Source organism: Crinia signifera, chromosome 9 (genome assembly GCF_055691185.1).
Source record: "Crinia signifera chromosome 9, ASM5569118v1, whole genome shotgun sequence".
NCBI lineage: Eukaryota > Metazoa > Chordata > Amphibia > Anura > Myobatrachidae > Crinia > Crinia signifera.
The window spans coordinates 119,836,843-119,854,010 of record NC_139225.1 but is presented as its reverse complement, the minus strand read 5'-3'; the positions used below and the strand labels follow the sequence as shown (position 1 = coordinate 119,854,010).

Sequence of the window (17,168 nt, the reverse complement as noted above, 5' to 3'; positions counted from 1 at the left end):
CGGAGTACCCGGTAGGAAACCCCACATTCCAAAAATATACTGGTAGGTTGTTTGGCTCCTAGCAAAATTAACCCTAGAATGTCTGTGTGTGGTAGGGAATATAGATTGTAAGCTCCACTGGGCCAGGGACTTATGTGAATGATCAAATATTCTCTCTGTAAAGCGCTGTGGAATATGTATGCACTATATAAGAAACTGTTAATAAATAAAACAAATGACCATAACTGATTGTAGGACCGGGGCTGCTGCTGGTCCCAATGTTAGTCCCCGCAGCTGGTTTTAAAAATCGACACCAAACAATAGGTGGGTGTTTTTCACTTGTAAAAGTAATTCTTCCTATTGCCAAAATAGCAACACCACAATGGTTCTTGCTCCCACGCAGACCCCAGATATGGTGTTTGTGCTCAAACCATTAGTTTACGTAGAAATATTAATCAGGCCCTGTAAATATAGGACAAGGCATCGCAGCCGTGCAGAGGGGGAATTCCTTTCATAATCACTCACCATTGAAAGGAATCCCCCCGTCCTGTGCAGCGCAGTGTAAGTTAAGACTTACTCAGTGCTATGATGGCGGAGAACAGGGGGCCACTGTTGACATCAGCAGCCCTCTCTCCCAACAGCCTGGTCCGCCTACTTTTTTGTGTGGCACTCCTAGTAAATGCTGGAGTGCCACCAAAAAATGCCGGCCTTCGAATACGGGGAGAATATACAAACTACAAACAAATATTCAAACCTCATCGTTATGCCCATGGTCTGAGGCGGTACGGGGAGAATATACAAACTCCGCACAGTTAGGGCCATGGTGTGAGGCAGTAACCATTACACCATACGTACTGCTCGTACTGGTCACGGAAGGCTCACACATGTACGCTGTGGACCCATAATCGCCAGGGCTGCATCAGCTTTATAGAAAATGTACAATGGGCCTGATTCAGCTTTGTTAAAAAAGCACTAAAGCCTGCAACTGGGCAAAACCATGCTGCACTGCAGGTGGGGCTGATATAACATGTGCAGAGACATTAAGATACTTGCACTGTGAACACACTATGGGACTTATTCTAGTTCACTCTTTCTGACAAAATCCGTCTTAGATGGACACAAAACCATGTGCACTGCAGGGGGGCAGATGTAAAATGTGCAGAGAGAATTAGATTTTGGTGAGTTATTTTGTTTCTGTGCTGGCTAAATACTGGCTGCTTTATTTTTACACTGCAATATAGATCTCACTTTGAAGTAAAACCCCACCCAAATCTAATTCTCTCTGCACAAGTTACACCTGCCCCACCTGCAGTGCACATGGTTTTGTCCATCTAAGGAAGGATTCTGTCAGAAAGAGTGAACTAGAATAAGGCCCTATGCACTTCTTTGGTTGAGCAGTGAAGTACATTCCACTGACAGGGCAGAATTTAATTTCAGAGTGTGGTGCTTGTGTATTATCAAGGCGCCCCCGATTTCCATCGCAGGGCATTGTACGATGAAAAATCGCATCGCATGCGATGCGACGCGATTTTACCCGATTTCTAATTGTACAGGCACCCAGATGCCTTATTATCATGTTAAATGCCCCCCCCAGACCCGATTTTTAATTGTATACCCACCCTCATGGGTCATGAGTATATGAAATGCCCCCCATTGTTAACGCCACCCCACTATGAACGCCAACCCAAAGCGTGGCGAGCACAGCGAGCCCGCAAGGGGCGGCGGTACGCGTCCTCCGACCTTTTCATACCTCCACTATCCACGTTGGCGTGGAGATTATTTTATAAAGTGTGGCGAGCGCAGAGAGCCACCGAGCCCGAAGCGTGGCATTTTACATATTTATTACCCATCAGGGTGGGTATAAAATTAAAAATCGGGTCTGGGGGTGCCATTTAACATGGGACTCAATGGGAAATCGCGTCGCATGCCATTGTAATGACATGCGATGTGACCCGATTTTAAAATTGTATACTCAGCCCGGGAAAAGGCTGAAATCGGGTCCATCGCATACCTTAATTAGTGGTATGCGATGCGATGGGCGCTGTGATAATACCCAAGTCCAGAGTGTTTATGTAGGAGGGACATTTAGGGCTGACAACTAGTTGGCAGCTGCCTAGGGCTCCAGGACATGGGCTCAGCTGATACAGATCGTATAGGCAATCCCCACCATCGTTCACCCTGCCTGTCTGTCCGGTGTGACAAGGAGTGCCACTGAAACCCCTGGTATGGCAGCAGCAAGTAAGGGTGTGGCAGTGGTACCCATCCACCTCTTTGCCCAGTCTCTTAGTGAAGTTATATGTTGCTGGAAAGAGGGGTAGTAATCTGAAACTCTGCTAAGGTTAAAAAGAATGTATATTAATTCTGCAGAAGAAGTATAGATATTAAAACCAACTATTTTAACAAAATAGTATTTACTATCAAAAGTATAATACAAAGTCTAGTTCATCTTAAACATATCTTAACAAGCCCCACTAAAATTCCTCTGCCAACCTTACAACTCAGGAATAATGGATTTATCAAATGTTACACTACTCACAGACAAAACATTTCCAAAGAACTGTAATGACATCCAAATGTTCTGCTACATAAATAAATCCATTGTACTACTAATCTCTGCATCCTGACACTATTGTATGGCAGCATTCCAGATTGATATATGTCCTAAAGGACCTTCGTTTCACATTAATTGGTGGGAATGTTGGAGAAGGATGGAATGTCCATGAGGGGGTTTCTTTTAAGATTATGCAACACTGATTTATAATATAGTTAAAACCCATAAAAAATAACAGCTTAGTCCCTATCTGTTCCTACCTCCAATCTCTGTCTTCACAGTTTCTTCTGTACAAAACCAGCAAGTTTGAAACAGATCATTTTGCTCTCATTTTCTGTGAAGGTGTAATTTGGTCTGAGTGGCCCCTAGTGGTGGCGGTACTTCACCTCCGAGGTGAGGAGTATTTAGTCTTTTATATAAATAGATGTGATTTTGCTGTATGTATATAATCAAATACAGTACTTATTTGTGATTGTACGGTCATAAGAAGAACTGGTATTTTTTGTGTGAAAACTGTTTGTCTAGCCCGGTCTTTCAAATAATTTCTCATCCGCAGGTCACAGAGCATCTTTCAGAGTATACTCATTATCACCAGTGCCACTGCCAAGATCTATACCATGGGTCTTCAAACTGTGGCCCTCCAGATGTTGTGAAACTACAAATCCCAGCATGCCTTGCCACAGTTTTGCTATAAGGGAGTGTTAAAACTGTGGCAAGGCATGCTGGGATTTGTAGTTTCACAACATCTGGAGGGCCACAGTTTGAAGACCCGTGATCTATACTATCCCCCATGCTGTTTGCAGTATCAGGGTCCAATTAAATGCCTCATGGGCCTGGAGCTGAAAATGTTCAAGGGCCTTTATGAGAAGTGGAGGAGGTGAGGCTAATGTCATGCAGACACGTAGGACCAAAACACTATACGTGACAATATCTTCATGTATATATAAAAGTACAAATATTGCATACATTTGTAAAATAGAAATTCCATGATTTACAGCTGACCATGTGGCCAGCTTCTCTCTGTCTGGGCACTTTCAGGGTTTGTAACTACATTGTGATATCATGCTCCCGTAACAAAATGTAAAATATAACTTTTAATTGTTTCCATTAAACACTAAACAAGTAAATTAACATAAAGACATTCAGACAAACAGATAGAGGACAAGAAACAGGCCGCCAACCAGTGGCACAGCTGTAATGATCCCAATCTTATCCTGATTTAAAAAGTGTGTTAAATTGTTTAGGTTCGTTTATGGCTGGGATTGCGCAAGATCCTCAGATCCGGATTGAGATTAAATTGTTTATGGTTGAACTTTTAATACCTTATATACCATCACAGGTCATTTATCTTTGGTACAAATTTCAGTCATGTTTCTCAAAACTCATTAGACAGAGTAAATATCATATTTCTCTGCTGCCAGTCTAGCAAAAGAATTTGAGACCAATTTACTCCTTTGTAAAAGAGGGTACACACGGTGAGATATGCATAATTTTTCTATTCGATTTTCCTTATAGAAGCAAAATCGAATAGAAAATCAAATAGAAAATCGAATGGGCATCGAATCATTTTTCTCCATTCGATCCCAATGTAAATTAAATAGCAAAATAGTCTTAGCAGGCAAGACTATATAGTACAGATCTGTACTCTGTAGTCAAATCGGATGCATTTTGAGTACCATCCCAGAACGAATCGCAAGCAAAATCGCACCGTGTGTACCCACTATAACAGTATTTCTTAGCAGTATGCAAACATCACATCATTGTTACCTTTCTCATAAAGTTGGATTTAAAATTTTGTTTACGGGAGCATGATATCACAATGTACAGTAGTTACAAACCCTGAAAGCAATCTAAGTGTGCCCCAACAAGAGAGTCTTCTTACCTCAAAAGTAGTTTATATCTCTGAACACCACCATACAGTTAAGGGAATGTCATTTTTGACCATCTAATAATATCACAATTTTCATCCCAAAACCGACCAATTAAGCTGTCCACAGGGGTGACCAGGCCAGTGTGGACCCAAAAAACGTCTATCTCCCAGTTAGAGACCCTGGAAGCTTTGCATGACTATCCGCACAATCTGTGTCCGGACTAGCCCACCAGGTCATCGCCCCCTCTGGCATTACCTGAGAGACCAGATGGTCAGTCCAGTCCTGTCTGTGGATAGTCAAGACTTAAAGTGAGTACATACGGTGAGATATGCACTATATTTCTATAAGATATTGCTTATAGTAATTGGATCGCTCTCCTACCATTGGGCAAGGAATAGCTCACACTGGACAGAAATTGTCCTTACGGTGGTAACAAAATCTTCCCTCCCCCTAGACAGAGATGAAACACCTCTTTTTATACAAATGTAGATGGTCGCCACCCCTTCCACCCACTACATGGCAGCAGACTAAAAATCACTGAGTCTGCTGCCACTCTGCAACCGTTATTGCAGGACTTAATCAAGCATGGGTTTAAAGTTTAAAACAGAACCATACTTAACACGGTTCAAATCATATAGATCCTTCCTCTGAGGACAGTGGGAGCCTGTCAGCTGTTTGCCACAGAATTTAAATTTCATGCTGTTTATATCTTTTTTATTGTAAGTGCATTCTAATATATTAAATGATGTTCTCAGCCGGAGGGGTGGTGGGCCTGGTGCTCGTGTGCTCATGGCAGAGGTGAGGAGAGAGATTTGTGCTTGTATTGCAGTGCTTCAGTAGTAATGTTGGTTTGTTGCCTGGTTTGTTGCCTTCAGTTTAATGCCCATATACTGTAACTCTTCAATTAATTTTAATCTGACAATTTATACACTAGAAACCCTGGTGTCCTAACCTACACTGAATGCATTGAATACACATTTTGCTAGAGAAACACATGTTTACCCAACAACATTCCAATTCCAGCAAAAATGTATTAATTAAATCTAACAAATCAGTTCACTAGAAGTTCTTGACAAAGATATAAAACCACAATAACCATTTTTTAAAGTTTTGACTATGCAATAAATCACTGATAAGATATAAAAACACACATTACTTAAATCCAATGACCATAGTAGATTGAAATGACCTACCAATAGGTCATTGCAAACAGCTGCTGATAGTCTGCAATTGTGATCTGAATAGATTTACCGGTTCAGGAGAGAAGAGGATAAAAAAAAGGGGCAGACTAGATGGGCCAAATGGTTCTGATCCGCCATCAAATTCTATGAGTCAATTCACAAATAATATCCTTTGAAGATATAAAACCCAGGTACAACGCCATTGATCTTAAGGTGACAATTTATAAACTAGATACTTAAACTAGACCCCCTAGCGCCCTAATGTATAAATGAAGATATATTAACACCATGTAAATATTAAGGTAAAGATCTTTAATTAAAGAACAGCGATTGAGAAATGAAAAATATAAAAACAATGTAAGTGCTCATTAAATTTTTTTTTTTTTTTAAATGGCTTATAGAAATTTAGGAAGTTATAAATTTATATGGTCACCATCAAGGTATCTTGGGGGAAATAACCCAAGATAAGTAAAATACGTGCATAGGCCTTCATGCATTGCCAAGGTTACTTTCCATTGGATCTACAGATGAGTCCTGATGACATAGAATATAGGAGCTATGTTACTGTAGACTCACAGAAAGACTTGAAATTGAAGATCTAGCATGGCATATTTCGGATTGGGTGGCCAACCCAGGGATTGGGATTGGCAAAAATCCTGAGAATTGGGCCCAAAATCGCTGAATGCCTGGCAGCTCTGAGCACCCTGCTCCTGGCTGTGTGGCTCTGCACAGCGTGACGCGACGTCAGCGCAGCCCGCTCCTCTCCCCCTACTGCAATACTCTGGATCCTGCTGCTGCCTGCCACCACCGGCCAGCCCTGTGTAATTAAAACTGCGATGCGGCTGACTTGGAGATGGGAGAGCATTTTTCAATCCCCAAATCAGTCATTATGAAAAAATGCCCCAGTATTGGCCAACCTAACTGTGGCGACACAATAATTTATAATTATTTTTTTTTTGTATAGTTTGTATTTGCACTATTTTCTGTTCTTAAAAGGTTACATATGAAAATAATGATGCAATTCTTAACCGGACGTTGTCTACTTTATAAAACAATTTTTTTTTTTTTACAACTTAAAATCCTAAAGCTGGGTACACACTTGAGGTGATTCTGGTTGGCTCCGTAACCTGCGAAGATCGCAGTTTACCGAGCACTAGATACACCACCCACAGCCCGTCCGAATGTCCTCCACCCTGCCGCCACCGAATCCCTCGTTTACATGCAAGGGGATGCGTAACAGACAGACACATTCGTTCGCAATGTCTCCACTGCAGAAGAAATGATTCAATGATCAGCAACCGTCAAATGATTTCTCCTGGCTTCGCAAATAGAAGCCAGTGGGAACTGACTTGATTTGTGATTGCCGGGACGAAGACGGGTTGGGCGGTTGACGTCCTGTGATGTCAGCTGCCCAGCCCCGGCACACATTGCCATGCCCCGTACCTATGGGAATGGCCAGCATTTGCATGGGGATTCCCATGGGCGACCTCCTTCCTCACCACCTGTCCCCAGCCCGCCACTTGCAAACGGCTTGGCGACTATGCAAGTCACAAAAGCCATTCACAAAGTGAAACTGCTCATCCGCAGAGCCCAAAACATCGGAACGGAGCCGAATTCGGTCCTGTCTGAATGAATCAGAAATCACCCCACTATACGATTTATCTCGCCAGATGAACAATTTAGAGAGAAAACACGTAAAGAAAATGTTATATCACTCAGTGACGTCACCTGAACACGCAGCCGTGGCTGATACAGGCAGATTTAACAAGCCGACATGCTCAATAATATCATTACTTATATAGTGATCATGCATATAATACGCAAAAATGAGAGTTAGTGTGTACCCAGCTTAAGACTGCAGTGTGTGATAAACGTGAGAAAATAAGGTGGATGGAAGTAGGTAAAAAAAGAAGAGGAGGGAGGTTACAAAGGGCCCTTCTCATTACAGCAATAAAAAGGTGTCATTCATTCTACTATGTACTAATGTAATTGCAAAATGTATCCAGAAGATTTCACAACATAAGTGTAGTAATGTACAGAATGAAGCAAATATTTCACTGGAAAGCTTTGTATTTCTCTAAAAAAGTATTCAAAAATGTTTGAGTATTACCAAATACTGGGGCAGAAGTATTAAGCCTTAATAAGAAATAAACAAGAGGGTGATAAAAGTCCAGAAAATCAGCCCCCAACTGTCATGCTATAGGCTCTGTTTGAAGAATGACAGCTAGGTAATGATTGGCTGGGCATTTACCACTCTTTATCACCCTCTCGTTATCTCTTTTGAAAGCTTTAATACATCTGCCCCACAGTGATTTCATTATTAAAGATGAAAAAAATACCAAAACGTTGTAAAATGAAATGGTTTGCATTTTATTAATATATACAATCTTATTTTTTAGTCAAGTCATCCATGCAAAATCAATTAAAAATGGAGCTATTTACACTTGAGAAAAAACAAAATCCGTTAACAACATAGAAAATTTGGAAGCATTCACGAAAAAGTATTTTCCAGAAATGAAAACATAGTTCAAAATTTACTTACATACTCATTGCCAGTAGTATTACAAATATTTACATACAAAGAAATAATCAAAATGACCCATAGGCAAATTCAGGAAACACAAAAAAGAATGATAGAACAAAGGAAGAAAATATGTTTTTTTGCAGACACAATCTGAGACTGTAATGCAACAGGTCTGTCTGCTACTCTAGAAGCATCATCTGGCTTGATATGCAGTTCTTAATGTGTACAATTCATTGTTAAGGGCATGATGACATCACGCTGCATTTATTTTCGATCACATCTGTGCCAATTACACACACACAAAAAAAAAAAAAAAAAAAAAACACTTTATTTGGTTTCACTCTCAAAGTTGAACAATATATAGAGTAAATGGGCACCGCAGTGTCCAACAATTCACAAGGATGCCAGGATATAGTTGATGCTGTAAAAGTTATGGAAACGGCCCTCCAAATAGTGATCAATAAACCAAAGTGTACACCAGTATTTGAAAATATTTTCAGAAAAACCAACTGCCCCATCTCAAGCTGCTTCAGAAAGAGCATTGGGCTTTCCGAAATGTCAATGTATATTTTTCTCCATAACTTGCAGTGCTATTTTTTTTTACAACTTATGCTGTTTTTCTCTATATAAAATAAAATGTACATATTTCACGCAAACAGCTCTACTTGTTAAAGCAGCAATCCTGTAATTGCTGTGTAGCGAGTGGAGGGGTTTGAGAAGGCCTGAACGTAAATTCTTTCCCCATGCCATCACAGGAAATGCTGAGAATGGAGATATTTTGAAAAGGAGTTAGTGTGCGATTCCCGCTTCAAGAAAAATAAGGAGTAAAACCACCATGTGTTTTAATCAAAGGCGGTATTACAGATTCAAATAATAATATGCTTAACCAAATACGTGCTCTGCGCTTTCACCCCTTTGTACTAGAACACATGGATACGGATAAAGTTATTTTCTTAAGTAAACAGGTTGGCAGATTATTGGCCATAGTGGAGTGTACAGATATTATACAAGACAATGCATGGTGCCACAGGTGTTCTTTTACACTGGGATTTTCATGCATTGCAGTTCTACCAAATAAAATCTAACACGATGAAAGTGAATGTTTTCCGCATGGAAAATAAGTCACAATATTCTCAACACTGTCTGGCTCCTATTTGTTGTGCTTTTCTATTAAGTTAAATTGTGAATCATCCAGAAAAATGGTTCCTTGTGAGCAGGCTGAAAACATTGCATTTGCACTTTTTATATTCACATCAAGAAAACTATTTATTTAAAAAAACAAATAGTGCGGTATTGCTACAAGTTAATGGAGCAAGTAGGAGACTGGTTCAAAATGCATTGGCTAAGGAAGAAATAAAACAGAATTCACAGCACTTGTGTGTCAGAATCAACTTTACCCATTGAAGCACGAAATAGTTTTGCCACTGATTAGCGTAATGAGAATTACATAGTAGCAATCACAAATTAATTCTGCTGAGATGACAAAGTATGCTGAATAGGATCTTTTACACTAGATCTCAGCACAGGTTATTTTGAATTGTCCGAAGCTGCACATTCCTTTACAATGTAGGCAGACTACTAATAAGGTTTATCTGTTCCAGTTTTCCTAGGTCAATAATATGTAAAATAAATAACCTTGTCTAGAACCATACATATTGCCTTCGGTGCTAAAGAGCACCCGGGCAGATGTATTATAAGCCTGGTGAAGTCATAAAGGTGGTTACAAACCGGCCAATCAGCTCCTGACTGGCAAGGTAAGAGGCAGGGTTTGAGAAATGTCAGGAGCTGATTGGCTTCTGTGTTACCACCTTCCACTTTATCACTTCACTAGGCTTAATACATCTGCCTCAGTATTTAATATTAAGAGCAATAGACTGCAAAGTCTATCACAAAACACCAATAAAATCATATGGTCCAGTTACTAAGGAGAAGTAGTAATAATAATAATAATAATAATAACAGAAACAATTGATCACCTAACGATTGGCTGAATACTGTGTAGCATCAGTTTGTTAAGAGGTAGTAGGAAAAAAACGTCAACATTGGCAATGAAATTCTCAATATGGCTTTAGAAATATTGTCATTTAAGCACAGAACACTAATGTATTAATGAGCTGTCAAAATACCAAACATGTCTCAATACTATTGTATTTATTCTTCTCAAAAATATATACTATATAACAAATATTCGTGATAAAGAAGCAGCCAATCAGCTCCTTACCAGTATACAGGATGTGTGTGAGAAATAACAGGAGCTGGTTGGTAGTAGTTTATTACTCTGCACTTATCCAGCCCATGATGAAGTGTTAAAGATCTGGATGCGCTTATTTTTCTACGAGAGCCTCCACCTTCCGGTATCAGTGGTTAGACAGATTTGAAATATATAACTTGCGGTATATACTGTAGAAAGGCTTGTTACAATTATTTACACAGGTCCGTCATTGCTGCCCTACTGCTTTCAGGGTTTCTGGCACAGAGCAGGGATATAATCTGCAGGACATGCTTTCAATGAACATGCATATTGTTAGTTGGAAGTCTGATTCAGAGTTACATGCAGTTCCGCATCTTGTAACCTTTAACAAACTGCACATGAGCTGTACCACTGAGATGCATCGGAGTATCTCCAGGTGATTCGGGGGTCAGACGTATCTCATTTGTCTCATGGTAGTATCAGGAGTCTCATGGGCGCGTAGCCCATGAGAGTTTCATGGGAGTTAAAGGATTTGTGGCCATGTCCTGAGTCCTAGTTGAAAAGGGACCTCTTACACTGGTAGAGTAGGTGTAAGTGGCCATACCAGTGGTTATGGCTGGGCTTGTGAACTAAAAACAGTGCGGCGTATGCATGAACACGTGCCTAGTCTCATTAGCATTGTTACACCCTAAATACAGTATATATTTGCTCCAGGTGCCCTATTGGGGTTCTTCTGCTAGTGTAATGCCCCATGACAAGTTAACAGTCCAATTTACGTCTCAGTTGGTTACGTTGCATCAATACCATTAAAGTATTTACACAAAAGATACATTGTTCTCCGGATGTGCGGTCACAGATAGAAGTCTGAACTTTATCAGTCATAAGCAACAGGTGGGCCCTACATATATTCTGCTATAAGTTGGAGCATGGGGGAATGCGCGGTTGAGAATGTCAGGTCTGAGTGGCATGCAGGGGCCAGCCTTTAAGGGGTGGCACACAGAGAATATGTCCGTATAGGATAGTTTTTGAGCACATACGTGATCAGAGGGCTTGTCGAGGAATTTAAAGGCTAGTGTAGGAGTGAGGAGGCAATTACTCAATTTGTGAATACATTAGGCCCCCACACACTGGGGGACTTCCCTAAACAGAAAAGTCACCCACAATCCCCTTTTAAGCCGCCTGGAACCTTCCTGGACGTCAGGATTGCATATGATAATGTATATCATAAGCAATCCCAGCCAAGCCTGCCCGGCTCAGATACGATCCAACAGATCACTTCTGCAGCCAGTGTGACTTGCAGGCTCCAATGCGATGTGCACGGTACTGTGCATCGCATCAGACCTGCTGTCAATCACAGGCGATGTGGACGCTTTTCATGCGATTGATCGCTGCAATCACATAAAAACAGCACTTGAAGCATAATTAAACACTTTGAAGAGTAGGTGGGGAGGAAAGGGTTATGCACTTTGTATTTGTTGGACTATAACCACTGATTGGAAGGAAGAGAGGAAAGCTGTTGTCAGGGGCCTGAGTGGCTACAGCTGGCCACACACCTAAAAATCAGCTATTAAATCCGAATTCCAGAAAACAGACAGACAAAAAGTCACTCAGCCAAACTGGTTCAATCACACGAATGTATTCAACTATTCTGCATGATAGTTTTCCGGTGTTTTCTCCAATACATTGCCATATGTTCATTCAAACCAGCCAAATAGTTGTCCGGAAATAATAATAGTAATTAGGTGTGTGTCCAGCATAAGTAACTGGACATGGAAGTGTGATATGTAGCCAGTAATAATGTAACCGCAGGAGGCATTAATCAAGTTTGATTTATATTAAAAAAAATAAAAAATTTCAGCGTTCTAATCCAGCTTCATAACACAGTCCAGGCAAAAAATTAAGTGTTACTATAAACACTAATCACCAATTAGCAGTAGATCACATTTGTTACTAGATTGCAAGGTCATACACCTTTAAAATAATTCCTATGCAAATTGGAGGCTTTTGTGTAACATCTTACACATCTGAATCAGTCACAAAAGTGAACACTTTTCAGGCCACTGGTACAATTGACATTTTTGCTATTTAAAACATTACTTAACATTCCGCAGATACTGAAAACCACCCTCTAACCCTGACATGAAGCCAGAAAGCGGCGCAAGGAACAGCTGCAAAACACTTCCACTAATCTGCATGAAAATTTCTACTTTAAAGTGCAAAAGGCTCATATAAGTGAAGGCTCAGTAACATGTTCAGTGTGGTCAATTTAAATGTAAAACACATATAAAATAGCTAATATGATCATGATGTGTATTAAAGTTCAACAGTCATTACCCAAAATAGTAACCAAGTAGATCTTTAGCTTGGTACACAAATGTAGATAGATCTGTTCTACAACATACTTGGCAACACTGATACGCATAAACAATGGAAGTTGACCACTGCATTATACTGTAGTTCCACCTCCACCCCAGAGCCCAGGAAGCTCGATCCAAACAGCCATTTGTCTGAAAACTAGGCGACGTGTTTTGAGGAGTGAGCAAATGGGCCAATAAGAAGTCACAATCGCTTCTCATGCTCCTGCTCTGAAGCAATTTTAAAGTGGTAATCAAAAATGTTCACCAATATAAAATGCTGTTATAGCTACGAGTAATTTTATATGAACTGTTGAAAAACAAAAAGTTATTCAAACAAGTCAATGATATAGTAAACTTTTTCAGATTCAGGGATGTCATACAAGGGTGCAGGCCCCATTTTGAAAACATACAACTGACACAATCTGAAACAATCTGAAACAATGAATGCATAAAATCATTCTAGCTACCCATTGCAAAACAATCTCTTTTCCAGTGATTACATCTGTATTAAAGTATAGTTGGTTTTCCCTAGCTAACCTCAATTTCCTATGTAAACCCCCCCTCAAAACTCAAATATTATTTACAGTTGAAATCCAGTGCTCAGTAAGCAACATAACCACAACAAAAAGTAACATAATACAAAAGGAAAATTCCAAATATGTGAAACCCTGTTAATTTCTTGACATTACAAAACGGACATCAAAGCCTCAATTCACGTCGCAGAAATTCTGATTCTATAAAGGTCAGTTACACAGGCACTTCACATGTAAACAGTCTAAAAACTGAAAAAAGGTATTTTGGCACCAACTCAGACTATAAAAATAATACTTAAAAAAATTACAAATATATACATATATAAAATCCAGAGAAATAAGGTCAGTTTCATTTTGTAGCAGTCACTGAAAACAAAATTAAAATACTGAAGATGCCAAAAAGTATATAAATTATCATAAGTGCAATAAATAATCAAAGACCTCAAACGGATCGTTATTAAAACTGATTTCACTGGTTAAAAATAAACTACAAGCACTAAGCATGGATTATACACGGTTCCAATATTCTGTTACATGATAAATGTAACTAATAAAACAAATAAAAAGAACAGCTATATATCTTTCTAAAACAGTACGTTTATGAATTCTGCAATATTCCCAAACGCACAGGCAGAAATCAAAAATATACATATGCGGTCAGTGGTAATTTACAGTTTCAACAGTTCTAAAAATGAGATGTTGGGGGAAAAAAATGGGGGAGTAGTACTGTAATTCTCTAAAATGTGTGAAAACAGTATCTGTGCACAGTTCCCTTTTAGGGCTAACAAGAGTTTAGAGAAAGAAGTCTCAGTGGCGAGTCCACAAATGGGACATTAAGTCGCAAGAACGTCCGTGGTTGCTGCAGGCTTTCATGGTGGTTTACACTGAAGAAAGCTGTGATGCCCTCAGTAAGGGTAGTTCTAACAGTGCCTGTATTGTGACGCCAACTTTCACCAAACCCCTTTCTTCTAAGATGTGATGCGGCAAACAGAGTCGGTCCTGGAAGACAAAACAAACATATTCGTCAGTGTAACATTTAATAGCGAGAAGACAAAAACATACAAATAAACAGACCCCCTAAGTAGAAGGATACAATAAAAATGCAATACTGTACTACAGAATGTGGATGATGGTAAATCGTACCAAAAAGATCTAACGTTATGGTACACAACTAACCAATGATGCAACACTTATCGTTTAATAACAAGTATTCTAGAAGGTTATCACACTGCATGAAACCCAACAAGTTCTCCCCTTGATAATATTCCCCCCTTTTCACAATAGCACAAGAATCAACACAAGATTTCTGCATGTGTGGAAAGGAAAACAACTCGAGGCTTAACACTGTTCCCGACCAGGGTCACAGGGATGAGACCCAGGAATTTGCCAACTGCTAGACCCGGCTCTTAAGTCTAAAAGCGGCATTAAACACACATGTGGCACTGTATTCCTGTGGTGGAGGAAATAAGAGCAAAAATACTATGAATATTAATACTCACATGTGGAACGCCAAGCTTCTTGCATGCCTCAAGGAAGTTTTCAACATTGCGCCTGCACTTTGCCATGCTGAGTTTAGGCTGGAAAACAATAAGTTGACCATATGAAATGTGCTGGATATATACTTATAACATTAATAACATTCCAGAAAATAGTGAGCACGATAAGGTGATCACCAAGGTTAACCATGTACACCAGTTGTTCTTTTCAGACAACAGAAGATACTGTATAGGGGGAAATTCAGCCATGGTAATCTACAGAAGCATGGCCTAACTGATCCGCCAATGCTATTCAGTTAGTCCCCGGTGGCAGACCACAGGCAGCCACCTAACAGGAATTTATTCTCGTGTCTGAAAGGAAATATCCAATAAATAGCTTGTTGTCAGCGGTAACACATAAGTCCAGGAACTTATCACGCGTTCTGTGTGTTAAAGTCTGATAACAAGGTAATTTACCTGGTGAGTTAAAAAGGGCTCAAATTAAATAGCCCTGGGCTTTAAACCTTGAGGCTACCAACTTTTATCAAACCTGGTTAATTACCAGGTTTAACTGAACTCATCCTCAGTTCCCTCTAAGATTATTTAGCAGGGTGCTGAACCTCAAAATTCACCCTGTTCCCCACCCCGCTGACATGCTGCTGAGAACTTTCAGTGTGTGCCATCTTGTGTAATGGGGTATGCCATCAGGGCATAGCAGAGTATGACAATGTTTAACGGGCCTAATCTTTCTAATGTTAATTTTGAATATAAAATGTGCCCTCCTGATTGAAAAAAGTGCCCTGCCTGGTGGTCAGCACCCTGCCCTAGAACACTATAATGTACAAAACTAATAGCATGTGCAGTGCCAAGTCATAACTTATTTAGTCAGCACTGGATAAGAAAAACAGGATTCCCATTGACATGGATGTGGTGCAGAGTTAAAACCCTAACCACCCATATAGGAAACAATAGCTAATCAGCACAAAAAACAACACCTGCAGTACTACAACTGGATGCCAATTAAACATATTGTAATGTTGATTTAATTTATTTGAACATTTATTCAAAATTCTGATTGAGGGAATACATTAGTTCTCTGTAGAACTTCATTTTTACATACGAATAGACATTAACAATGATATTCTCTATAGAAACAAACCCCTAAAATGTTAATATATTAAAATCTCTATATGTACACGTTGCTACAAAGGGATGAGAACAACGGACACTGTACGTAGATGGAGAACTGGACACACAGATTCAAATCAATAAGGCAGGGGTGCATTTAAAACCCATCAGACACCCATGTGGCATGTATGTGTGTTGTATGTACTGTACAACAATAAGCTCATCATCTTTCCCTTACTTATCTTTTTCTCAAACTCCTCTCCCACCTTGACTATTGCAATCTCATAGTACGTGGTTTTGCCCTCACCTATATATCTCTGCTCTAAACACGGTCCTAAATGCCATGGCAAAGCCAATGGTCTGCTCCCTGCCCCGCTACTATGCAAAGCGCTACACTAACTAGAGCAGGGATAGCCAAATCCAGTCCTCGAGAGCTATCAACAGTTCACATTTTCCAGGTCTCCTCACAGAATCATAAGTGAAGTAATTAGCTCCACCTGTGGATCATTTATAATGTGTCAGTCAGTAATGAGTGCACCTGTGCCCCAGCTAGGTGATCTAGAAAATGTGAACTGTAGCTCTCGAGGATTGGAGTTGGCTACCACTGAACTAGTGCTTTCCCTCCACAATTCAACGCAAGCTTCAGGTCTTTATTAACCCCACCAGTGGCAATCCCGAGAATTTTCCGGGCTGTGCCTCAGTGCCCAGTCTGGCAAGCCCGGAAAATTCTCAGGATTGCCACGGTTTACAGCCGGGCAGCACTGCTGAGTTCAATCACTGAACTCAGGCAGCTTCAGCGCTGCCCGGCTCCCTCCCCTCTGCGGCGGCTCCGGCTCCCTCCTCCTTCCCTCCGGGTTGTGTGTGAAGTCCCCGGCGCCGGCTTATGACAAGCCGGCTGCCGGGGACAGGGAGGCGGCAGGCGCAGGTCCGGGCAGCCGCTGATTGGCAGTGCAGCAGCGCTGCCCGGACCCAAGGAGCAAGTGGTGTTTTTTTTTAAAGGGAGCGCTCTCCATAAAAAACACGCCCAGTGGGGAGCGCCTTCGCCAACTCCTCTCCCTCACGCTCTCTCTCTGGTAACCACAAATCTCTCACAACTTAAAAAAGGAAAGTTCCATGCTGATTTCCACTCCCAGAACTTGCTTCCAGGCATGGACAGTCTTCTCCCATCACCAATCCTTAAACATATCCAAAAAAACATATCCAAAACCCACCTATCCACTACAGTCCACTCTGACCATAGCTATTTTTACTCCCTCTACACAACGCTGTGGAGTTTTTGTGTATACAAGAGAGTCATTAAATTGTATTTTTTTTAACCTCTGCAAAATGGTAAGCACAGCTACTAGCATGTCGACAATGCAAGCGCTCAAAGTTTCTA

The 17,168-nt window shown here is 40.5% G+C and overlaps 1 protein-coding gene across 6 annotated transcripts in view; it reads right to left on the bottom strand.

Annotated features, from left to right (window-relative positions):
* Window positions 1–7,937: 7,937 nt before the first annotated feature.
* The window catches only part of LRCH2 (leucine rich repeats and calponin homology domain containing 2), a 140,365-nt gene continuing 131,134 nt past the window's right edge, over window positions 7,938–17,168 (bottom strand). For 4 of the 6 annotated variants that reach the window (XM_083159598.1, XM_083159601.1, XM_083159599.1 and 1 more), the window contains 2 exons: window positions 14,687–14,764; window positions 7,939–14,186 (listed from right to left, as the gene is read on the bottom strand). In XM_083159598.1, coding sequence (XP_083015724.1) covers window positions 14,067–14,186; window positions 14,687–14,764 — 198 coding nt within the window. In that variant the 3' untranslated portion in view covers window positions 7,939–14,066. Of the gene's footprint in view, window positions 14,187–14,686; window positions 14,765–17,168 lie in introns of all 6 variants that reach the window. The other 2 variants (XM_083159600.1, XM_083159602.1) reach the window with 1 other exon arrangement.